Below are 26,495 nucleotides of genomic sequence, written 5' to 3' on the forward strand. Positions count from 1 at the left end.
GTTGTTTATTTTTGTTTTGTTTTGTTTTGTTTTATCCTCATCTGAGAACATTTTTCCTTTTTTTTTTGTTCAGATAGAGTGGGAGGGAGAGAGAGGAAGAGAGAGAGCGAGAAACATCGATGTGAAAGGGACACATTGAGTGGCTGCCCACCCCGCACGACCAACCAGAGCTGGGGACAAACTGCAACCGAGGTACGTGCCCTTAGTGGGAAGTGAACACCGGATCTCTCCGGACTGCAGGCCAACGCTCTAACCACTGAGTCAAACCAGCCAGGGCCCAGGCTGTTTTGATTACAGAGGCTTTGTAGTATAATCTGAAATCTGGTAATGTGATCCCTCCTACTTTGTTCTTTTTTTTTTTTTCAAGATTCCTGTGGCTATTTGGGGTCTTTTTTGGTTCCATATGATATTTTGAAGTGTTTGTTCTAGTTCTGTGAAATATCTCATTGGTAATTTGATGGAGATTGCATTGAATTTAAAGATTACTTTGGGTAATATGGACATTTTAATGATGTTAACTCTTCTAATCCATGAACAAGGTATATGCTTCCACTTTTTTATATCTTCCTCTATTTCTTTTTTCAATGACTGTAGTTTTCTGTGAAGAAGTCCTTTACTTCTTTGTTTATTCCTAGGTATCTTAATTTTTTTGCTGCAAAGGTAACTGGAATTGCTTTTTTAGTTTCTCTTTCTGTGAGTTCATCATCATTGGTGTACAAGAATGCCATTGGTTAATTTTATATCCTGCTACTTTGCCAAATTCATTTATTAACTAGTAGATTTTTTATGGAGTCTTTAGGGTTTTCTATGTACAATATCATGTCATCTGCAAATAATGACAATTTCACTTCCTCCTTTCCAATTTGGATCCCTTTTATTTTTTCTTCCTGTCTGATTGATGTGGCTAAGACTTCCAGTACTATGTTGAATAAGAGTGGTGAAAGTGGGCATCCCTGTCTTGCTCCTGTTCTTAACGGGAATGCTTTTAGTTTTTGCCCATTGATTATGATGTTAGCTGTAGGTTTTTCATATATGGCCTTTATTATGTTGAGATATGATCCCTCTATTCCCACATTACTGAGCGTTTATATGAGAAATGGGTGCTAGATTTTGTCAAATGCTTTTTCAGCATCTATTAATATTATCATATGGTTTTTATCTTTCATTTTGTTTATGTGGTGTATCACATTTATTGATTTGCAAATATTGTACCAGTTTTGTATCCCTGGGATGAATCCCACTTGGTCATGTTGAATAATTTTTTTGATGTATTGCTGGATCCAATTTGCTACTATTTTGTTAAGGATTTTGGCATTTGTGTTCATCAGGGATATTGGCCTGTAGTTTTCTTTCTTTGTCGTGTCTTTATCAACATCCTCAGTTTCAACTCTCACTTTGCCAAAGATTAAGACCAACCAATAATCATTAAACTGAAAGGAAACAACTCACCACAAATTACAGTAAGTAGAGACAATACTTGGATTTAGAGCCCAAAGGACTAAAGATGTTATGTGTTAATAATAAAATATAAAATAATTGTCTCAGAAACCTTTAACCAATTAAAGATGGAATCACAAAAACAAGTAAGCAGATTTCAACTGTCAGCATCACTTGGGAGGACTATGAAGTTGTACTATGGTTTTGTAAGCTACTGTGATGGGGGGAATGGGGCAGCAAATGGTACATGGGATCTCTCTGTTTTATTTTTTTCTTAATTTTTTGAGGCCAGAAGTGCACACATTTCTTGAGTCCAGAAGTCCAAAATCAAGGTGTCGGCAGGGCCATACTATCTGATGGCTCTAGAGGAGAATCCTTCGTTGCTTCTACTGGCTTCTCTGGAAGATGCCAGCAATCCTTGGCATTACTCATCTTGTAGATATTTCTTGCCAGTTATATGACTGTCTTTTCCCTGTGTATCTTTACATTGTCTTCCCTTGCTGTGTGCCTGTCTGTTTGTAAGAAAACCGCTCATATTGGATTAGGGCTCACTCCAGTTGCCTCATTTTACCTTGATTAAGTCTATAAAGATCTATTTTCAAATAAGGTCATATCCTGAAATATTGAGGGCTAGGACTTCAGCATGTCTTTTTTATGATACACAATTCAACCCAATAATACCTTCCTACAAAATAACACTAGATCTAGTTGGTTTTACAGATTAATTACATAAAACATTTCAGGAATTGATCATTCTAAGGTTAAACAAGTCTTGTATGACTACCCCAGTGTCTAAGAGGCCAGTGTAACAGTGATACCAAAATCCAAGGACAGTACAAGAATGGAAAATTAGAGATGAATCCTGGCCAGGAACTCTGTTCTGGAGACATAGCGCAGCATGGGTGAATCTTAGACACAGTGTACGGTGAAAAAAGCAAGTTTCAGAAGCTATTTTTATAAAGTTTTTAAAACAATTCAAATAAGTCCGCCCGGTGTGGCCCAGTGGTCGAGTATCGACCCATGCACCAAGAGGTTACTGGTTCAATTCCCATTCAGGACACATGCCAGGGTTGTGGGCCAAATCCCCAGTGGGGGGCACGCAGGAGGCGGCCAATCGTTGTTCTCTCTCATCAATGTTTCTATCTCTCTCCCTCTCCCTTCGTCTCTCTCTAAAATCAATAAAAAGGAAAAAGAATTAAAATAATATATTGTTCAGGAATACATACATACATAGAAACTAAGGGGAAAAGGGTAAGGCAAAAAAAAAAATAAAGATCATTGTTAAACAGACACTGATCTGTCTGTGTTTTCGGACCTCAATATAATGGAATGTAAGTGAAAAGTCAGCTAGAACAGGGAAAACCCAAAATCCAGAAGAGTGGTTCCCTCAGGGCTGGGGTCAGAGAGCAGTGTGTGAGTACAGCACCAAGACGAACACAGCTGCTGATGACGGCCTGGTTCGTAAGGTAAATGATGATTTCATAAATACCCGTTTTTGTTGTCACCCTTCATAACCTACAGTTGTATAACTTACATTCTTTTCTCCACTTTAAAATTCTCTTTTGAGTTTTAAAAAATACTAGCCCTGGCCAGTTTTGCCCAGTGGTTAGAGCATCGGCCCGCGGACCGGAGAGTCCTGTGTTTGTTTCCCCCTAGGCGCATGTATCTCCGTAGCGGTTTGTCCCCGGCCCCAGTTGGGGTCATGTGGGTGGCAACCACTTGATGTGTCTGTCTCACATTGATGTTTCTCTCTCTCTCCCTCTCTTTTTCCCTCCCGCTCTATCTGAACATAAATGTGAAAATGTCCTTGGGTGAGGATTAAAAAAGAAAAAAAAAAAACCCTAAATAGACACGGCCCCATTGCTATTCTGGAAGTCAGTGTGGTCAGGGCTGACTTAGTCTGTCATGTGACTGGGGAGTTTTTACAGAGATGATTATAGGATTCTTCTTTACTTCTGTAATTTAAAAACTTTTCCAGGATGTGCCTAGATGTAAACAAGTATGGGCTCAGCAGTTATTCTAGAATTTGGCTTGCAAGCATTTGGGCAGTAGCCATGCAATCCAGCTAAACAATTTGCACGTATCAAATGCATGTTTTTGCGAAAGGCTTAAGGAAACAAGCAGCTCTTGCCCTTCCTCAAAGGACATAAGTACACATTTTCATTCTCAGAGAGGGAAAAGACAGGTTTCTAGTGATGAAATGCAAATTAACTGCCACTAACATAGCTCCCTTTTTCCCTTTCTTCTGGTTTCTGTTAAGCCCAACTCCTACTCTGGAAGAGGTCAGCACCTGGGCACAGTCCTTCGACAAATTAATGCTCACTCCAGCGGGAAGGAATGCTTTCCGGGAATTCCTCCGAACGGAATTCAGTGAAGAAAATATGCTTTTCTGGATGGCATGTGAGGAACTGAAAAAAGAAGCCAATAAAAGCATTATTGAGGAAAAGGCAAGGATAATATATGAAGACTACATTTCTATTCTTTCTCCTAAAGAGGTATGTACCTATCAAAAGGTTTTGTCCCAGGAGGCAAAGGTTAAAAGTAATTCTTCAGCATTTGGTCACCTGACACAGAGTTTCTTCAAAATGCAGAATGACTCACCTACTATTCATAGTACAGTTACCTTTGAACAACCCTTGTTTTAACTGTGCATATTTCCCGCAATAAATACATTAGAGTATGAAATATATTTTATTTTCCTTGTTATTTAATAACATTTTATTTTCCCAGGCTTACATTATTATAAGAATATAATATATAATGCACAACATATAAAATATATTTTAATCAACTATTTATGTTATCAGCAAAGCTTCCAGTTAACAGGAAGCTATTAATCAAGTTTTGGGGAGTCAACAGTTATACGTGGATTCTTGACTATATGGGGTCAAGGCCCCTAACCCTCGTGTTGTTCAAGAGTCAACTGTATTCAAATTCCTTTGACCATGGGCCCACAAATGGGCTCCAAGTACACTCTGAAATCTGTGAAAGATTATGTGCATTATTCTGGAAAAAAGTATCCGTAACTTTCGTCAGATTCTCCACAGGGGAAGTCTATGCATTTTTCTAGTAATACTGTTTAAAAGTAGTATACCCTACAAGCATTCCTTTAAATGAAATCATTCTTTTATTCTGCGCAGAATCTGTTTATAGGTATCTTTATTTTATGTGATAGCATCACTGCCATGATACCGATGCTTCACAGGTTTTCCCCAGGGTGTCCTTTTTTAATGTCAGAGAAGTTATGAGAGAAATCAAGCTGGTTTTCATCCCTGAGTTTTTGTTCTTTCGATTCCAAAATCTAAGAGATTAGGTTGATCTCAAAACTCAGTGCCTTGTAGTTCTAGTTATAAAATCATTATTTCTTACTATGTGCTAAGAATATAAAGTTAATAAAACAGGGCCTCTCCTGTCAGGAAACTCACTCACTAGGGCGCAGAGTGACATGGAGCCCCAGCCAACTCTTCAGGGCCCTAAGGGGCTGGGGCAGTGAGCCCCAGTGGGGTAGGTAGGACAGGGCACTGGGAGAGGCCTTAGACGGACCACGGATAATGAAAAGGAAATTATGAGACACACAACAGATGAAGACATCCCAGAGGATAGGACTGGATGGGCAAGGATAAATGTATTCAGTCATATCACAGTGAAATTGTCCATAGTTTGGTGTGGCTGAAGTGTAGCTTGTTTCCCAAACGTTTAGGGCTGTTTGCCAACAGCTGATGGAGAGTAAGAAAAGTGGGTGATCTGAGAGCATCGAGGAATTGGGAGCCATGCTTTCTGTGTGGGAAACCCTTGGGTTTTAGACTGGTAATATCATCAAGTTTGGAGTTTTGCAAAACCAATATGGCTGCAGAATATATTAGAAGACCAGAAGAGGGGACAGAGGACCAACTGAGTAGTCCAAACGGATGTGATGAGAGTCTGACTGGGCCAGCTGAAGAGAAACTAGAGAGGAAGGGTTTGATTTGAGGGGAATTCCGGAGTCTTGAATGACCCCTCTATCTATGGTTTGGGCAGAGCATATGGTGGGGAGGTTCGCTGGACCTGGGCAGACAGGATGGGGGTGTGCTTGGGGAAAAGGCCATCATGCTCCATTCTGCCTACTTGTTTGTTTCCCTGTGAAGCTGGAGACACTCAGTTGGCAGATGTATGAATATGGTGTTTAAAAAGTTTTTCCATTTTGGGTTAATAAAAAAATGAGATTTTTTGTCCTTTAATTTATGGCTTCTGCATATTTTCACTTTGTCATGATTTCCCTTTTTATTTTAAAGCAAGATTTAAAAGCATTATACAAATAAAACTTAACATTGTACAAATTCCTTAGCAACCCTATGAAGCAAAAATGATGACCCTGTCCTCCCAAATATAAGGTTACTTGAAATGTAACTATTACTTGAAATGTAAATGCTTAAATAATTTTAAAGCATAGACTTTGGGGTCAGATTTACTTGGGTTTGAACCCTAGGTTCTCTCATTTAATAGCAACATAACTTTGGATGTATTTCTGAACCTCTGTACCTTGGTCTCCTCATATGTATGAAAGGACATCACCACTGCTCATCCATGTGGGAGGATCGGGACCCCTGGCAGAGTGGGCACACCCCAGACAGCCGCTCTCAGTAACCCTCTGTCATTCACGTCCTGACCAGACACTGTTCCCACCAAGCACTCGCTGGGATATCATACGGAGGTTGCAAAGAACAAAACAGTTCCATTTGTGCATTAACTGTGTGTGAACTAGAATAGTCTTTCATGTTTTCTGCAGGAATTCAGTCTAATGCTCTGACAAGAGCAGGAGATTTCCTCCTTTCAGCCGACAATATGTACCGAGTGCCCCCTTGGAGGGAGCTGTGCTCCTAAGAACTGGGCCCTTATACTCAAGCAGCATCTAGGAGAAGATGGCCTAGTGGTGTGTGCTGCCGTCCGGATAAGTTCAGGTGGTTGGGAAGGCTTCCCCGGATGGGGAGCAACATCTAAACCGAGATGTAAGAAGCACACTCAGCGAGGCAGAAGAGGGGAAGGGTGCATGTGTTCTAAACAGAAGCAACAAAGACAGACTAGTCCTAGCTCCTTCTTCCTTTAAATTCCAAATGAATTCCAAGTTCGTTAAATTCTTGTGAGAAAGCGTGAACTGGGAAATTAGTGAAAGCAGATTATAAAAGGGCTCATAAGTTTCACCTTGGAATTTGTAAGCTTTGGACTTGATTCTGAGAGCACAGCAAGCCAGAAACGTCTTTGCATGTTGGAAAGATCCCTCTGCCCAAACCATGGAGTGGTTTGGAGAGGCACTAGAGTGATCGTAGGAGGCCAGTTAGGAGGCTGGACAAAAAATCCAGCAGTAAATGACAGGTGAACCTCCACAAGGGGCATGGCAGAGAGGAGGGGGAGGTGGGCAGATTCAATTGTTAAAGGGGTAGGGTCACCAGACTTTGCTACTGAATGTAGAGCCAGAAAGAAAATGAAGGGTGAGCAGGACTCAGGATTGGGTGGGAACAAATAGTTTCATTCCTTCATAGGCTCCACAAGAACAAGATCTGGAGATGCCGGAATCTGTTTTGAATCTGGTGTGAGTTACCTGTGGCTAGGCAAAAGAGGCTTTCCAGGAGGAGGGTGAATATATACGTCTGAAAAGATAGGTCACTGAAGTCAATATTTAATGATTTAGCAAATCATATTTTTAGTTTTATATTAAACAAATGTGCATTGTATAGCACTAGAACCACCAGGGCCCTCTGGTGCAGAGATGATCTGCTAAGGTTCTTCACATAGAAGAGAAGGGCTTTGAGCTCATAATTGCTGCTTTGGCCTGTACTCTTGTTTGTCTGGTGCCCTGTGGGAAAGTCTGAGCCCAGAAGCTCATCAGCCTTGTCTAGGATGAGCCAGCATCGGCACAAGAAGAGCCAACATCCCCTGTGGACTGACTGAATTCCAAGCATTTCAAATAAATTCTCCTTATATCCTCACCAACTAGCATCACCATCATCCCCAGTTTATGGAGTTCATTAGGGTACAGTTTACTTCAACAAGGCCTCACAACTAGCATGACAGTGCTGAGATTTAAACACAGTCCCCATGACTAAAATAATAATAGAAGAGGTGTCTATTTAGTTCCTCTGCCTATTTTAACCCTTTGTGGTGCTACTGAGTGGGCCTCCACTTCACCAACCAGCCTGATACCAGTTCCCAGAAATCTGCAGTTGTGCTCTGGTGGCTACAGCCTGGGACCTCCAGGTTTTAGCCCTAATGCCATTAGGAAATTAGCAAGTGGTAAGGCTATACATGCTACCTTTTTTCTTTAGTGGACATAGTACATTCATTTTATTTTATTATTATTATTATTATTTTAGTATTCTATTTGATTAATTAATTTATTTTTGTTACAGATGTTTCTCCTTTTACCCCACTGATAACCCTCCCTCTTGACCCTGTCCCCAGCTTTGTTGTCCATGACCATTGTTCATGCATACATGCATATAAGTTCTGTGGTTTATCTTCCCTCCCCCTCTTGTGGGGATTGTCAGTCTGTACCCCACTTCCACGGCCCTGGGACTACCCCATTCCTCACACTGTTATGTTCATTATATTCCACAAATAAGTGACATCATGTAACATTTGTCTTTCTCTGCTTGGCTTGTTTTGCTTAGGATAATACTCTCTAGGTCCCTCCATGTTGTCTCAAAGGATAAGAGATCTTTCTTTCTTACAGCTGCATAGTACTCTACTGTGTATATGTACCACTGCTTTTTTTATCCATTTGTCTACTGATGGACATTTGGGCTGTTTCCAAATCTTAGCTATTGTAAATAGTGCTGCTATAAACATGGGGGTACATATATTCTTTCTGATTGGTGTTTTAGGCTTCTTAGGGTATATTCCTAGAAGTGGGATCACTGGATCAACGGGCAGTTCAAGTTTTAATTTTTTTAGGTAACACCATAGTGTTTTCCATAGTGGCTGCACCAGTCTGCATTCCCACCAGCAGTGTACTAGAGTCCCCTTTTCTCCACACCCTCGTCAACACTTGTTTGATGCTTTGTTGATGGTGGCCATTCTGACAGGTGTGAGGTGATACCTCATTGTTGTTTTAATTTCATCTCTCTGACGATTAGTGATGTTGAGCATTTCTTCATATGTCTCTTAGCCATTTGTATGTCCTATTTGGAGAGGTGTCTATTTAGTTCCTCTGCCTATTTTTTAATTGGGTTCTTTGTCTTCCTTTTGTTGAGCTATATGAGCACTCTATATATATCGGAAATTAACCCCTCATCTGATGTATCATTGGCAATTATGCTCTCCCATAGAGTGGGTTCCCTTTCCATTTTGGTGGTTGTATCTTTTGCTGTGCAGAAGCTTTTAAGTTTGATGTAATCCCATGTGTTCTCCTTTGTTTCTGTGGCCTTGAGTGATGATTCAGTGAAAATTCTGCTCCATATGTCTGAAATTTTGTTGCCTACATTTTCTTCTAGGATTTTAATGGATTCATGAGTCACATTTAAGTCTTATACCCATTTTGAGTTTATTCTTGTGTATGGTGTAAGTTGATGGTCTAGTTTCATTTTTTTTTTTTTTTTTTTTTTTTTGCATGTAGCTGTCTAATTTTCCCAACACCACTTATTAAAGAGGCTGTCTTTACTCCACTGTATGCTCTTGCCACCTTTGTCAAATATTAATTGAGCATTTTGTCTTGGGTCCATTCCCGGGTTCTCTATTCTGTTCCATTGATCCATCTGCCTGTTCATGTGCCAGTACCAGGCTGTTTTGATTATAGTGGCTTTGTAGTATAACCTTAAATCTGGTCATGTGATCCCTCCAACTTTGTTCTTCTTTTTCAAGATTGCTGTGGCTATTCGGGGTCTTTTTTTGGTTCCATATGAACTTTTGAAGTATTTGTTCTAGTTCTGTAAAAGTATGTCTTTGTTATTTTGACGGGGATTGTGTTGAATATATAGATTGCTTTGGGTAGTATGGACATTTTAATAATGTTAATACTTCCAACTTATGAACAAGATATGTGGTTCCACTTTTTTATATCTTCCTCTATTTCTTTTTTCAATGTCTTGTCGTTTTCTGCAAATAGGTCCTTTATTTCTTTGGTTAACTTTATTCCTAGGTATCTTAATTTTTTGCTGCGATGGTAAATTGGATTGTTTTTTTTTAGTTTCTCTTTCTGTGAGTTCATCATTGGTGTATAAGAATGCCCTTGATTTCTTGACATTAATTTTGTATCCTGCTACTTTTCCAAATTCATTTATTAAGTCTTGTAAATTTTTGATGGAGTGTTTGGGGTTTTCTATGTATAGTATCATGTAATCTGCGAATAATGACAGTTTCACTTCCTCCTTTCCAATTTGGATCCCTTTCATTTTTTCTTCCTGTCTGATTGCTGTGGCTAAAACTTCCAGTACTGTTAAATAAGAGTGGCGAAAGTGGGCATCCTTTTTTTGTTCTTGTTCTTAAGGGAAATGCTTTTAATTTTTACGCATTGAGTATGATGTTGGCTGTAGGTCTTTTATATGTGGCCTTTATTATGTTGAGATATGATCCTTCTCTTCCCAGATTGCTGAGCATTTTCATCAGAAATGGATTTTGTCGAATGCTTTTTCAACATCTATTGATATGATCGTATGATTTTTATCTTTCATTTTGTTTATGTGGTGTATCACATTTATTGATTTGTGAATATTGTACCAGCCCTGCATCCCTGGGATGAATCCCACTTAGTCATGGTGAATAATTTTCTTGATGTATTGCTGGATTCGATTTGCTAGTATTTTGTTCAGAATTTTGGCGTCTGTGTTCACCAGGGATATTGACCTGTCGTTTTCTTTCTTTGTAGTGTCTTTTTCTGGTTTTGGAATTGGAATTATTCTGGCCTCATAAAACAAGTTTGGAAGTCTTCCTTCTTCTTGAATTTTTTGAAGTAGTTTGAGACGAATGGGTATTAGTTCTTCTTTGAATGTTCGGTAAAATTGTCTTGTGAAGTCGTCTGGGCCAGGGCTTCTGTTTGCTGGGAGAGTCTTGATTACGTCTTCAATTTCTTTTGTTGTTATTGGTCTGTTCAAGTTTTCTGTCTCTTCCCGGTCCAGTTTTTGGAGACTATGTGTTTTTAGGAATTGGTCCATTTTGCTTAGATTGTCAAATTTGTTGCTGTGTAATTGTTCATAGTAGCTGTTAACGATCTTTTGTATTTCTGTGGTGTCGGTTGTTACTTCTCCTCTTTCATTTCTGATTTTGTGTATTTGGGTTCTCTCTCTTTGTTTCTTGGTGAGTCTAGCTAAGGGTCCATCAATCTTGTTTATCTTTTCAAAGAACCAGCTCTTTGTTTCATTGATCCTTTGAATTGTTTTTTCTTTTCTTTTTTTGACTCCATGTCATTTATTTCTGCTCTGATCTTTATTATTTCCTTCCTTCTGCTTGCTCTGGGGTTTTCTTTTTGTTTGCTTTCTAGTTCTTTAAGTTGTGAGGTTAGATAGTCTATTAGAAATTTTTCTTGCTTCTTGAGGTAGGCCTGTAGTGCTATGAACTTCCTTCTCAGAACTGCTTTCACTGCATCCCATAGATTTTGTGTTGTTGTGTCTTCATTTTCATTGGTTTCCAGGAAGTTTTTAATTTCTTCCTCTATCTGCATGGTAACCCATTTATTGTTCAATAACATACTATTTAGCCTCCATGTTTTCAAGTGTCTTTGCATGTTCTCGTTGCAATTGATTTCTAGTTTCATGCCATTGTGATCTGAGATGTTTGATATGATTTCAATCTTCTTCAAGTTGTAAAGACTTAGTTTGTGCCCTAATATGTGGTCTATTTTTGAGAATGTCCTATAGAACATTCATTTTAAATAAGCAAAACAGTGTTGTGGTTTTCTAAAGCAGTGTGATCCCCACCAGTGTGACCTGGAATCTGAGAGATATGTTATCAAGCCCTACCCCAGACATACTCTTCCAGTGGTATCCGGAATCTGCTCAAGGAGTTTTCTAGAAGCTTCTATGCCACTGAAGTTTGAGAACCCCTGTTCATTATGCATTCAGTTTCTCTTTCGGCAGGTTAGATTTTTGGATGACCTTGGTTGGTTTGGGATTATTGAAAACCAGAACAAACTCTGGGAGTTTGAAATGGATTTTCAAAGAGAAACATGTCTAATACAACTCTTAAATTTGTTTCTATTGACAGGTCAGCTTAGACTCCCGAGTAAGAGAAGTCATCAACAGGAACATGGTGGAGCCATCCCAACACATATTCGATGACGCACAACTTCAGATTTACACCTTAATGCACAGAGACTCATATCCCCGATTCATGAATTCTGCTGTCTATAAAGATTTGCTCCAGTCCTTATCTGAGAAATCAGCTGAAGCATAGGATGTTATAAACTATATTTATTATTAATAAAATAACTCATGGACTACGTCTAGTACAAGGAATTTAGAGGTAGCAGTCAGTGTCTTCTGCTGGAGTAATACTGGGCTATTTTTTTTTTTAAATATGTTTTTATTAATTTTTTAGAGAGAGAGGAAGGGAAAGATTCCCTACTGGGGATCGAATCTGCAACCCGGGCATATGCCCTGACCGGGAATTGAACCAGGACCTCTCTGTCCATGGGTCAAAGCTCAATCCACTGAGCTGTACTGGCTGGGCAATAATTGGCTGTTTTAATAACAGATGCTTCTTTCCAGAGAAGGCTATATATTCACAATATAAATTGCAGCCATCTTTAGTGATAACCTTTGAAAAAATGTGTGTGGCTGTCTTATAAAGGTAGTGCATTTACAGTAACAGGAGCATGTTCTGAATGGGAAAGGATACACTAGACAACTCCAACTGCCTGGATCTTGTCCATCCACTGGAACACTCAGGACTACTTTTGTTCCACCTGAGTTTAGTACCTGATGACTCTTCCCAAAGAAAAGACATGCAGGTGTTTCTCAACTACTCTTTCATTCTATCAGCTCAGTTTTGGATATTTTACCTACTAGTGCCATTACAGACCCAAATTCCCATTTCACAAAGATGTGACCACCTCTTATAAAAAAAAATGGGGTCCCACTTATTCGTAGATATATGTATGTGATAACCAAATGTGCATGTGTATCTCATCTCCCCATGGTTGATGTAAAGCACTGTGCTCTGAGTGCATACATCTAAAAAAAAAAAAAATGTTTGGTAAAAGTAGTGCTTAGAAAATTCTTATGTTGAAAATTTACCATTATTTTATCAGAATCTGCCAACGTACGAAATGAATTTTTAAGTTCACAACTTGGCCATGCTCATAACCAAACTTTCAAATAAGCATATTTCCATTTTGTTATTGAAATAAGTATGGGCATTTTCACTCTAAGAAAATAAAGCACAAGCGTTATACTTTTTTCACATGTATAGATTTGGGAAACATAAAATTAAGTAAGTAGGGATACATGCAACATATCTTTTAGTTCCCACATGAGGATTTTGTTTTTATATTCCACTATTTTTATGACAGGCCAATGAAGTAACTTACTGGTAAAAACACCGGTTTTTAGACCTAAACATCCTGAAGAAGCACATCACTGCAGTGAATGATAAAGACATCTAAAATGAGGTGTCTGTTAAAGACACCCCAATCTGGAGTGGTTTGAGAGTGGGTTAGAAATTAATTAGCAAGAGCCCACAGTGTACTTCAGCCCTAAATGGGATGCTCTCTTCTTGGTCATCTCCCTCCCCTGGCTCTTCAGCCTAGTGATTTCTGAATGACTGTTCAAATCCCAAACCTAAGCCCCTCATCTTTAGTTTTAGTACACTATCTTACCTTCTACTCTAATATGACAATTGTGTCCCTAACCCTCTTCAACTGCCCGTGTAACCTATAACTATGTATAGATCAGCATCTATTCCTGCCTCTTTCAGTCCTGTTCAGAGAATAATGTGTACTTTTCTCCTTTTCAAGGCATCAACCCCTTACATGTGCTTTTGACTCTATATCCAGGAGTCTCCTTTTCTCATTAAAGGAAGAGGACACCATTGTGATTACGGTATGAACCCTGCCCTCCAGGGTTTGCGCTCAGGGAAGGATGACGAATGTGGCCATGGCAGCTACAGTGAACTGGAGTGAGTGCTCTGACAGGGAACAGCTGAGCTATGGGAGTCTCGAAGAGCTGCGGAAAGGTTTTAGCAGAGATGACATCAAAGCCAAAACCACTAGGACAAAACGAGTGTGGGTGTGTTGGGGCGGAGGTGTAGGGAAAGTATTCATAATTGAAGCAATCCCAAATCAATCTCAAATTAAACACTGGGTATGAATGAGGCAACTGAAAACCATATGAAAGATGTTGGGAATCCCTGGCAAGTTTGGCTCAGTGGTTAGAGCGTCAGCTCATGGACCAAAGAGCCATGGGTTCGATTCCCAGTCAAGGGCTCGTACTTGGGCTCCAGGTTTGATCCCCAGCTCCAGTCAGGATTGTGTGGGAGGCAGCCAATTAATGTGTCTCTCTCACATCAATGTTTCTCTCTCTCTCTCTCTCTCCCCCCCCCCTCCCTCCTACTCTGTCTACAAAAAAAATCAATGGAAAAATGTCCTCGGGTAAGGAATAAAAAATAAAAAAAATGTTGGGAGATTAAATTAGATTGAGAGAGTTGCATGGTTAAGATTTTCGGCTGGGGTATTGATTCGGGATTTTTCAATACAGACAAATGAGATTGCCTGGACAGTTATAGTACAGAGAGAGCTGAGCGTGAATCCTTGCAAGGATGGATGGAGAAACAAGAATTCCCAAAGGAAATTTAGGAGGATTTACCTTCTCAAAGCAGAAGAAAAGAAAGCCAGGACATGTGGAGGTACGGCAGAAATGAATGGGAGTGCTTCAAGGAGACAGTGGCACACAGTGGGAAAGCACATGCTTTTACCTAGAGCTTTCTCCCCCCACTCAACATCAACTTCACCTCGACCTTTCCCATACCATAAGCATCCTTGGATTCCCCAATTAAAAACAAACCCGACGTGCATGACTGCTGACTCTTCTTTCTCACCATACTTTCACAGCAGTCCACTCCCGCTGTCTCCACCCTCATCTCCTCATTCACTCCCCGAACTACTGCAGTGCACTGTACCGCTCCAGGGAGGTCGCTCTGCCAAGTCGAACACTGTTTTCCTGGTTTTCTCAGTGGACTGCCCAGGCTGCTGACATCACTGACAGTGCCTTACTGGGAACACCACTTCCTGTTCTGAGGTGCTCTCGTTCCCCATATTCTCTCGCGTTTATCTGCAGGCGGTTAGGCACAGCAGCTAAAGGTCTGGGCTGTGAAGCCAGACCTCCTAACTCCTCCACTCACTGTGTGCTGGTGGGTATGGAGCTTTCTGGCTCTGTTTCCTCTCCTGTAACAATGGGGACCATAATGGTATCATATCCTTAGCATTGCTGTGAGGATTAGAAGTAATCCATGTAAAATATAGTAAGCATTTACTACATGGAAGTTACTGCGATTATTACGTTACCACTGAATGTCATGGCCCCTGAGGCTGGGGCTTTGTCTTACTTTTCTGGCTAATCTACATGTTCTCCCTTGGTGTCAAATCCCCTTTTTGTTGTTTAAATAACTACCAATATACTCATGGCTACCAAATAGGATCAGGTCTAGCCTTTCTCCTGAACTCCAGAATCAGCTGCTGGTTGGACATCTCCCCTTGTATATCCCAAGAATGTGTGACATTCATGTCTTGATTTTTTTTTTCCATTTTTTGTTCAGATAGAGCGGGAGGGAGAGAGAGGAAGAGAGAGAGAGAGGGAGGGAAAGAGAGAGAGAGAGAGAGAGAGAGAGAGAGAGAGAGAAACATCGATGTGAAGGGACACATCAAGTGACTGCCACCCACACGACCAACCAGGGCCGGGGACAAACTGCAACCGAGGTACGTGCCCTTAGCGGGAACCGAACCCGGGTCTCTCTGTACCGCAGGCCGATGCTCCAACCGCTAAGCCAAACTGGCCAGGGCAATGTCTTGATTTTGATTTATCACTCAACTGTCTCACCCCCATCCTAGCTCAGCCCCTGCCTATAGCCCCCATCACCCAGCCAGGCACCTAACCTCTTATCTGGGTGTTAAATTTGACTCTTCCTGCTCTTTTTCCTCCCAAACAATCACCAAGCCCTGCTTACTTTATACCCTACATATCTCTTATGTGTCTCTTCTACTTCCCTCTCTGACCCCCATTCTCTCTCACCTGCCAGCATCATTGCCAAAGAGCCTCCTCACTGGTCTTCCTGCACCTATCTCAGCCATTCAAATCCATTTTTCAAAATGCCAAAAGGTGATCATTCTCACATACAAATCCACGTGTCACATCCCTCCACTCCTTAAAATCTTTAGTAGTTCCCAATTGCCTGGAGTACTCCAGAACAAATACTTATAAAAAAGGTACATATACAACTTCATACTCGTAAATGCTCATGAGAACTTGGGTCACACTTTCTCTATCCCTTACCCCTGCTCTAAACTCCCACCCTTCCCTCAGCTAGCTTCTGTCACTCCTTTAAAATTTACCTTACATAGCCTGGCTGGTGTGGCTCAGTGGTTGAACATCGACCCATCCACCAAGAGGTCGCTGGTTCGATTCCTGGTCAGGGCACATGCCCAAGTTACGGGCCAAATCCCCAGTGGGGGCATGCAGGAGGCAGCCAATCAATGTTCTCACTCATCGATGCTTCACTCTCTCTCTCTCTCCCTCTCTAAAAAAAAAAAAAAAATCAATAAAGAAAAAATAAATAAATAAAATTTACCTCACATACTACCTACTCCAAGAAGTCTCACCTGATTTCCTAAGTCATTTCCGTCGTGTTGGATGCCATTCTTTAGCGTTCCAGGAATGAGTTATTACAAATTATATATATGTTTATATATATGCCTTTTCCATTAGACTGTAAGATCCAGGGGCATTGAAAATATACCTTATTGATTAGTTTATATACATTACAGTCATTTGTCACTTAACAATGGGAATATATTCTGAGAAATGCGTCATTAGGCAATTTCTTCATTGTGTGATCACCAGAGTGCACTTACACAGACCCAGAGAGTATAGCCGACTGTACATCCAGGCTGTGTTGTCTAGCCTATTGCTCCTGGGCTATAAACCTGCACAGCATGTTACTGTGCTGAATACTGTAGACAATTATAATACAATGGTAAGTATCGGTGTACCTAAACACAGAAAAGTTACAGTAAAAATATGATATAAAAGATTAAAAAATGGCCCTGGCCGGTTTGGCTCAGTGGTTAGAGCGTCGGCCTGCAGTCCAGAGAGACCCGGGTTCGGTTCCCGCTAGGGGCATGTATCTCGGTTGCAATGTGTTTCCAGCCCTGGTTGGGCTGTGCAGGTGGCAACCACTCGATGTGTTCCTTTCACGTCGATGTTTCTCTCTCTTCCTCCCACTCTATTTAAACAAACAAACAAACACAAAAAATTAAAAAATGGTGCCCTGCTTGCCTAGAGCACGTACTGTGAATGAAACTTGCAGGACTGGAAGGTGCTCTGGATGAGTCAGGAAGTGAGTGGGGAGTGGATGTGAAGGCCTGGACAGTGCTGTGCACTACTGCAGACTGTAAACACTGTGCACTTAGACTACACTGAATTTCTAGAACAACACATGACTGAGTCAAGCACAGGATGCAATCAAGATGCGGTAAACACAAGATGCACGAGGCTCTGCTGGTGTAACGTGGAATACTGTTTCACGGCAGTTGTTTTTAATAAGTACAAAAAAAAACCCCACTAAAATGACAGTAAGGCCCTGACTGGGTAGCTCAGTTGGTTAGAGCATCGTTCCAATATGCCAAGGTTGCAGGTTTGATCCCTGATCAGGGCACATGCAAGAATCAAGCAACGAATGCATAAGTAAGTAGAACAACAAATCAATGTTTATCTCTCTAAAATTAATACAAAATAAAAAGTATAGTATACTGAATACATAAACCAATAACATTTGCTTATTATCACTGGCACGTTCTAGGTACCGGACATAACTGTGTGCTATGCCTTTGCACCCCTGGCAGCACGGCAGGTTCAGGCCAGCGCAGCCACAAGCCTGTGAGCGATGCACTGTGCCAAGGTGGCCACAACATGACTATGCAGGAAGAAGTCTTCAATCCCACTACAATCGCATGGGGCCAACCATCGTAATTATGATCCCTTGTTGACTGAAATGCTGTTATGTGCCACATGACTATATCTAGCTTAGAGTAGTATTCAATAAATGTAGAACTAAACTGAGTTTTCATATGAAAACTGCACTTCCTATAGCTATAAAATAAAAATTCCATTTCAAATTTGTTTTACAATGTGTCACATCTTAGAAAGATATCATAGCCCACGTGACTACAGAACTCAATGTTACTATGGACCAGTTCAGTGGATAAACCTGTAGTGCCATCTATGTATATGAATAAATCCTAAGGTCACTCCCAAAGTATCCTACAAATTCAATGCAATTCCAAATTTTTTTGGTAAAATTTAAAAATAAAATTTGACAAGCTGATTTTGCTAGGATGGATAGCTCTCCATTTGGAAAAATGTATATATAAATAAATATAAATGCCAAATGGTTAAAGATATAAAAGCCTTTTTTAAAAAGAATATTATAAGAATATTGGAAGAAAATTTAGGCAATATTTTTATAACCTCAGATTAAAAGATCTTCCTAAATAAAACATAAAATCTTTAAAATACTGATAGATTAGATTATATTGTTTAAAAATTTTAATTCTGGCCCTGACCAGTTTGGCTCAGCGGTTGAGCGTCGGCCTGTGGACCAGAGAGTCCTAGGTTCGGTTCCCGCTAGGGGCACATACCACCAAAATAAATAAGTAATAAATTAAAAAGGATAACTTCTACTCAGTTTTCAGTGCTTCTTCTGTGTCTTCTGTTTCTTAACAATAATCAGTCTAAAATAACTTAAAAAATAAAATAAAAATTTTAATTCTGTACAAAAAGACAACATAAAAATAATTAAAAATAGAATATCAGACTATAAAAGACTAAAGATTACTATGCAGAATTCATTAGGAGTACCTACAAATTAATAAGACAAATAACCCTAGAGAAAAAAAAAGAACTGGTTAAAAATTAAGATAAGCATAATATAGACAGAAAGATAAATATATGAACACAAATTAAAACAATGACATGACAGTGGTTACTATTTCCCCCTAGATTTGCAAAAATCAAAAGGATTGATAATATCCAATATTAGCAAAGGTGTCAGGAAATGGGCATTCTTACCCTGCTGACTGGTGGGTAAACAAAGTAGTATTACTTTTTGGAAAGCAATCTGGTAATAGCTATCATTCTGAATGTGTATATCCACTAGCTGAGCAGTTAAACTTCTAAGACCCTCTCCTACAAAACTACCCACAGTGAATATTTCATTTTTGAAAAGGTTTTTATTGATTTTTAAAGAAAGGAAGGGAGATGGAGAGATAGACAGAAACATCAAAGAGAGAGAAACATTGATCAGCTGCCTCCTGCACACAACCTACTGGGGATTTGGCACAACCTGGGCATGTGTCCTGACTGGGAATCAAACCAGTAACCTCTTGGTGCACAGGTCGACACTCAACCACTGAGCCACACCAGCCGGGCCCCACAGAGAATATTTTAAAAGAGAATGTTATATACCCACAGAATGCTCTATGATGAAAATCATTCACTGGCAGGCAGTGTTCTAAGGTAAACTTAAATTAAAACAGCAAGTTGTAGCATATATATATGTGCCCATTTGTAATGTTAATAATGATCACTCAAATTTAAAAAATCTCACTGACTGAGTTGGGTAGTATACGGAGTTCTTTACAAATTACTGTTTAGTCTTTACCCATAACCTAAGAGGTTGGATAGGTTCCTCTTTACAGATGAGGCAGAGATGCAAAGTACCTTGGTCAAAGTCCCACAGCTAGTCTAAGTGGTGAAAGACTTGAATTTGAGCAGATCAAAAGCCCATGCATGCTCCTAACCACTATGCAATGCTAATTTCCTAGAGGACTAGATTGCTCAGTATGAGCATGTACACACAAGTACAATGATGGAAAATAGAGAAAATTACAGAGCCAGGAAGATCCTTTTCTCTAGTTCATGATTTTGACCTAAAAGACAAAGGCAATAAAACCAGTTTCACAATGTTTGTTAAGAATAGCCTTCAACCAATCCTCCCTGCTCTCTGAACTTGTGAAGGTGACTATACCACCACAAAATAAACATTTATATAAAATTGGTCTTCAGATATGTATAAAGATACTATTGTCTTACACAAGTCAAACAGTGAGGGGATTTTTTTTCCTGTTATTGGATTTGGAGGTAAATCATCTCAGCTTTCTTTCCTGACATGTACATAATCAAAAATTTCTGTTTTGAATCATCTCAAGCACAGCAGTCACCAAGCAGGTTTTTGAGTAATACCAACTTAATCTCATGGAGGGTGAAGTTGTGGTCTTGACATTATAATCTTTCTGGAAAGAATAATAATCAAAATATTAATTAAAGGAAAACTAGGAGTTAAAATTGTACTAGCTAAGAAAGAGAAGTCTAAATAAAAAAATAATTGTATATTTAAATATAGAAAGTTTTAAAATGTACAGTAAGATGACTATAGTAATACTGCACTATAAATTTGAAAGTGTGGTGATGGATGTTAACTAAACGTATTGAGGCAATCGTTTCACGATATACACGTATATCAAATCATAATCTTGTACCTCTAATAAAATGTTATGTCCATTACATATCAATTTTAAGAGTTTATAATGGGAAGATGATTAACAAGCATTTGGTCTATGAACATGTTTTGATGAATTTAAAAAGAGGATTAGGATTGCAATTAAGGGTTGGGGGAAGATGGACAGATCAGTGGAATAATCCTGAGATAAATCAGCCGGTGACGTTAATGGTCCTTCCAAATCACCTATGCGTCTGCAATTAACTGGAAATCTTAGTGTTGCTCGTTCGGGTTTCAGTGTTCTGGCATCAGCATTTTTATTTAAAATCATTATACATTTAACTCATATATTCATCCAAAACTATTTAGGATTAAAAATTGTTTTCAGTTGCCTATTATAGAAATCTACCTCAAACTAGCTTAAACACAAAAGAAAATGGCTGGCTTTCATTGCCAGTAAATCCAGGGTAGTTCTAGCTTCTGCACGGCTGGATCCTGTCATTCAATGTTATCAGTCCCTCTTCACCTCAACTTCCATTGGCTTCCATGCACACAGAGCGTCTCTGCATATTGTAGGCAAAATAGTACAGGGAGCCCGATGCAGCTCCTGCTGGCTTAGCTTTTCCAGTAAAAATAGTTTCTTCCATATTTCACATAGTAAATCCAGGAAAGGAATACAGAGTGAAGTGGGATACTGTGAATGACATCCACTAGAAACATGTGGAGGTGAAAAGATATGATGTAAATGAACCAGAAAGCATGTTTGGGAACCAAGACAAAAGGTGCCATTCTAGCTCTGGACAGTTTGGCTCAGCGGTTAGAGCGTCGGCCTGCAGTCTGGAGAGACGGGGTTTGGTTCCCACTACGGGCACTTACCTTGGTTGCAGTTTGTCCCCGGCCCTGGTTGGGTCATGTGGGTGGCAACCACTCGATGTGTCCCTTTCACGTCGATGTTTTTCTCTCTCTCTCCCTCCCACTCTATCTGAACAAAATATCAAAAAATGTCCTCGGGTGAGGATAAAAAAAAAAAAAGATGCCATTCTAATCCAGTGCTCCTGTGTTTTGGTTTTTTCTTTTTTAAAAAGTAGTATAAGCTATACTTTCAAATGAATTACAAAAAATATCTTGGCTATACATTGTAAACCACATTTAAGGGTTAAAAGAAAAAGCCCTTTATTTCAAATCAGCTCAGTAACCCCATTATGAAAACACTTGGGCAAATTGAACTGGACTGTATGGCATATCACATATGAAATGCTGTTTATCTTTGCAATCTTGGCTATAAAGACAAAATAACAATTTTGTATAGCACCCAGGGAGAGGAACCAGAACAAGGTAAGTCATTTGAGATAGTCACCTATGCTTTCATTTTCCATCCACCAGTTGGATAAATAAGTACAAGAGTATACCAGTCGATTTGAAAAGAAAAAAAACCTTTTCAATTAATAATAAAACTGTTGTATCACTTCAGGTACCAAGAGATGCCCCAAGACTCTAGCTCATTACATTTCCTCCTTTAAAGTTAGAGTCTATATATTGTCAACCAGGAGTTATCCAGCCTTCCTGCACAGGTCATCTGCCTACAGAATTGTCTTCACATCTCAGCTCCAATAAGTCAGGAAAAAACGTAATACATTGATAGAAACATGACCAAGGAAAACTGTTTCATGAGTGCCTACCATGTAACAAGCATGCTAAAGATACAACAGTGAACAACTTCCCTATAAAAACTTACCAACTCCATCTTTACTAAATTACAGCTATGGTTATCTAACATAGCCATGAGATGAGATTTTTCAAATATAATTCTCTATTACTTTTTATTTTATTTTTTATTCTTACAAGTTTCTTTTCTTTTTTTTAATTAATTTATTTTTGTTACAGATGGTTCTCCTTCTTCCCCACTGATTCCCTCCTCCTCTCCCCTCCCCACCCTGTCCCCAGCCTTTGTTGTCCATATCCATTGTTCATGCATACATGCATATAAGTTCTGTAGTTTACCTCTTCCCCCACCCCCTTTTCTGGGGATTGTCAGTCTGTACCCCACTTCCACATCTCTGGGACTACCCCATTATCAGACTGTGATGTTCGTTATATTCCACAAATAAGTGAGATTATATGATACTTGTCTTTTTCTGTTTGGCTTGTTTCACTTAGGATAATACTTTCCAGGTCCCTCCATGTTGTCTCGAAGGAGAAGAGATCTTTCTTTCTTACAGTTGGATAGTACTCCATTGTGTAGATGTACCACTGCTTTTTTATCCATTTGTCTACTGATGGACATTTGGGCTGTTTCCAGATCTTAGCTATTGTAAATAGTGCTGCTACAAACATGGGGGTACATATATTCTTTCTGATAGGTGTTTCAGGCTTCTTAGGGTATATTCCTAGAAGTGGGATCACTGGGTCTAATGGAAGTTCAATTTTTAATTTTTTTAGGTAACACCATAGTGTTTTCCATAGTGGCTGCACCAGTCTGGATTCCCACCAACAGTGTACTAGAGTCCCCTTTTCTCCACACCCTCGCCAACACTTGCTGGATGATTTGTTGATGGTGGCCATTCTGACAGGTGTGAGGTGATACCTCATTGTTGTTTTAATTTGCATCTCTCTGATGATTAGTGATGCTGAGCATTTCTTCATATGTCTCTTGGTCATTTGTATGTCCTGTTTGGAGAGGTGTCTATTTAGTTTCTGTTCTTAGGTGATGTATCAGTGAAAATTCTGCTCTGTATGTCTAAAATTTTGTTGCCTACATTTTCTTCTAGGATTTTTATGGATTCATGACTCTCATTTAAGTCTTTTATCCATTTTGAGTTTATTGTGTATGGTGTAAGTTGATGGTCTAGTTTCATTGTTTCACATGTAACTGTCCAATTTTCCCAATACCATTTATTAAAGAGGCTGTCTTTACTCCACTGTATGCTCTTGCCACCTTTGTCAAATATTAATCGAGCATATTGTCTTGGGTCCTTTCTGGGTTCTCTGTTCTGTTCCATTGATCTATCTGCCTGTTTGTGGGCCAGTACCAGGCTGTTTTGATTACAGTGGCTTTGTAGTATAACCTTAAATCTGGTAATGTGATCCCTCCAACTTTGTTCTCCTTTTTCAAGATTGCTGTGGCTATTCAGGGTCTTTTTTGGTTCCATATGAAGTTTTGAAGTATTTGTTCTAGTTCTGTGATGTATGTCATTGGTATTTTGATGGGGATTGCCCTGAATCTATAGATTGCTTTGGGTAGTATGGACATTTTAATGATGTTAATTCTTCCAATCCATGAACAAGGTATGTGCTTCCACTTTTTTATATCTTCCTCTACTTCTTTTTTCAATGACCTGTAGTTTTCTGCAAATAGGTCCTTTATTTCTTTAGTTAAGTTTATTCCTAGGTATCTTAATTTTTTTGCTACAATGGTAAATAGGATTGTTTCTTTAGTTTCTCTTTCTGGGTAATTCTCTATTACTTTTGGCTGCCTTCAATTTACTCAAGCTTTCCTTCAACATAATTCTTCCATTACCACCTTGGAACTTGTAACTCTATTTACTGTGAAATAGTATCTTCAATGCTGTTACTTTGCTTAATTTTGAAATTGACAGAAATTCCTGGATTTTATGTCAGTGATTATTCACATTACATTTCCCAGTGGTACATTCTTCTTGAATAGCTCATGTGCTACAGTTAAATGTGTGTTGCAGAGGATGGAGGAGATAAGTGATTAAAACTCTTTATATCACAAATCATAACTATAGTTTTTATTTCAAGAAATTCAATCCAAATCCCCAAATTTCACTTTGGCCTGTAAGGATCATTGTTCACCTATACAAATTCAACGTTCAGCCTGTTATTTCTTATATCTTGTTAATATATTTTTTTTTTGGTGGGTTTTTTTTTGTACGTGCCCTAGTGGGAACCGAACCCAGGACTCTCTGGTCCGCAGGCCGACGCTCCAACCGCTGAGCCAAACCGGCAGGGCTATCTTGTTAATATTTTAAAATGTTCTTCAATTTGTAAAATATACAGCCATCCCTTGTTTATCGCAGTTAATTAGTTCCAGACTCTAGCAGTTGCACCTGGTGTTGGATTCCTGGGGTACTCGAATACATAGGCCTACAGTCCACACATACAGTAATTTTAATTGTAATACAGGGGTGTATAATCGACTCAGACAACCGAGTGAGTGCACACTATCATTTTCACTGTCTCAATCAATTTTTTTATGAATATATTTGAAAAAACTGCATAGAGTGAACCTGCAAAAGTTGAAGTGTGAAGTGGTGAGGGACGACTGTATACATATTTCAATGTTTGGCCATGATTTTGCCATAATTTAACAAAACTTATAAACCAATCCTCATCACTGCTTCAGGTGAGTAAAAAAACCAAGGTGGTGCCCTGGCCAGTTTGGCCCAACGATTAGAGCACTGGCCTGCAGACCAAATGGGCTCAATTACAGTCAAGGGCATGAACCTGGGTTGAGGTTTTTCCCCAACCCTGGTCAGGTCGTTCAGGTGGTAACCAGTAGATGTGTCTCTCTCTCCCTCCCTCTCACTCTGATGACAAATGAAAAAATGTCCTCAGGTGAGGATTTAAAAAAAATGGGTTTAAAAGAAAACCAAGGTGCTTATTTCCTGTTTTCATTAACTGCCAGATTTGCCTTGCTTAATTCCTCTGCAGGTTTATTTAACAGTTATTTTGCCCTGGAAATAAGTATCAAATATTACTTTATAACAGCTAGTATTTTCCAATAGTAAGGCTCACTATTTGGTCTCTCATACTACATTAAGGGCACACATGGAACGTGCTCACATGCTCTGCTCTGAACCACCCCTGCATTCCTCACCAGGAATACAAAAAAAGAGAAGAGAAACGTCCCCTATACTACTATTCAACACTAGCTTTTACTTAAAACCAGCACGCATCACTTAGTTAAAACTGGACTTTAAGAACGCTTTACTAGTTGGGAGAAGAGAACTTCTTAAACAAAAGGAAGAACAAGCTTCAATGTTAAATAAAATGACAAAATATGATACAAAATTAATAACAAGAAACTTTATTGAATTACAAATTTTAAAATGCATCACTTAATTTAAAAATGGAACTATTTTAATTTTATTCTTCTTAAAACTCATTTTTTCAATAATGTACTTTTATTTTTCAAATGATAAAACAAAAGGTTAATCTGTGAACTGACAAAGTAAAGATGGAATGATATCAGGGGCCAAATCTTATATATGGGGTCTTAACAAGGACTTTAAAAAATGTTATCTTCTGTATTACATCAAATTGACGTCCAGTAAGAAATGAGAAAATGGGAGCAAAGGGGAGAGAAACCATGTACTGAGGTCTTTCTGTAGGAGTTTGACAGAATTCAGATTTAGCACGATAAGTTGTGAACTTTGTAACAGCAGCCTTTAAACTGTGCTAGAGCAAGCATATCCTAAGGAACTATATGAAAATTAAATTTTCTTATTCCTAACAGAAAAAATGGTACACTTAAACAAAAAGTAAAACTTAGTTGTAACATCTGTACTATAAAATGGGTTGCATTACAGCCCATATATTCACTTTGTTCAACTACCTAATTAATTGTGTAACAGAAAAAGTCAGCTTCTTAGACTCAGGACAAAAATATTTTCTATCAACTTCAATATGGAAAGATTTATATAGTCCTTCAACTTAATCCTTTGCCAGTACAGATTTCCCAATCAAACTCAAGTCATGTACTACTTAACTACACTTTCCTAAAATGCTAACATTTCCTTCCCTGTATGTCTTCCTGTGAGGGAAAAATAATTACACACTTTCATTCTTTGCCTTTGCTGGGATTGATGAAAAGCCTACTAAACTAAACAGTGTTCTGCAACTAAAGTACTAGAAAGTCAAACAGGTGAATAAACAACAAAACCAAACTGATTCCAACAAAGCCAAGTCATGTTTCCAAAAGCAAAATCTATTAAGAACAATAAACATGTACAAGAAATTACAAGAAATGATGATCATGGTTACAAATGCAAAATAATATCTAATTATCCCAGACTTGTGAATATAATAGTTAAAAACAATTTCATATGCTAGTTCAAATATTATGTACAATTTAGATAAGCTGGTCAAATACCACATTTAATAAACTTATATTATATTACCTCTCTCCTTCTTTAATATTTTCAGGTACATGCCAATAAGGAAAATAAATGTAATTTTCACTTATTAACTGAAAAGAGTAACATTTCTATTGTGTTTGTTTCAGACTATAAAAAAGTTAAGGTAATTTTTCTTTAAGAAGAAAAAAAGGTAAAAATAAATTATCTAAACTTTAATTGATAAAAGTTTAATACTAATTACTTATAAAAAAAATTGAAACAGTTACCATACAATTATATTGTAGT

General features: G+C 38.8%; 1 protein-coding gene across 1 annotated transcript in view; it reads left to right on the top strand.

The window, feature by feature from the left end:
• The window catches only part of RGS20 (regulator of G protein signaling 20), a 155,586-nt gene extending 143,662 nt beyond the window's left edge, over nt 1-11,924 (top strand). The window contains 2 exon segments of the mRNA XM_036264117.1: nt 3,698-3,932; nt 11,608-11,924. Coding sequence (XP_036120010.1) covers nt 3,698-3,932; nt 11,608-11,796 — 424 coding nt within the window. The 3' untranslated portion in view covers nt 11,797-11,924.
• Nucleotides 11,925-26,495: the final 14,571 nt, after the last annotated feature.

This window comes from Molossus molossus, unplaced genomic scaffold (genome assembly GCF_014108415.1).
Source record: "Molossus molossus isolate mMolMol1 unplaced genomic scaffold, mMolMol1.p scaffold_m16_p_16, whole genome shotgun sequence".
Taxonomy (NCBI): domain Eukaryota; kingdom Metazoa; phylum Chordata; class Mammalia; order Chiroptera; family Molossidae; genus Molossus; species Molossus molossus.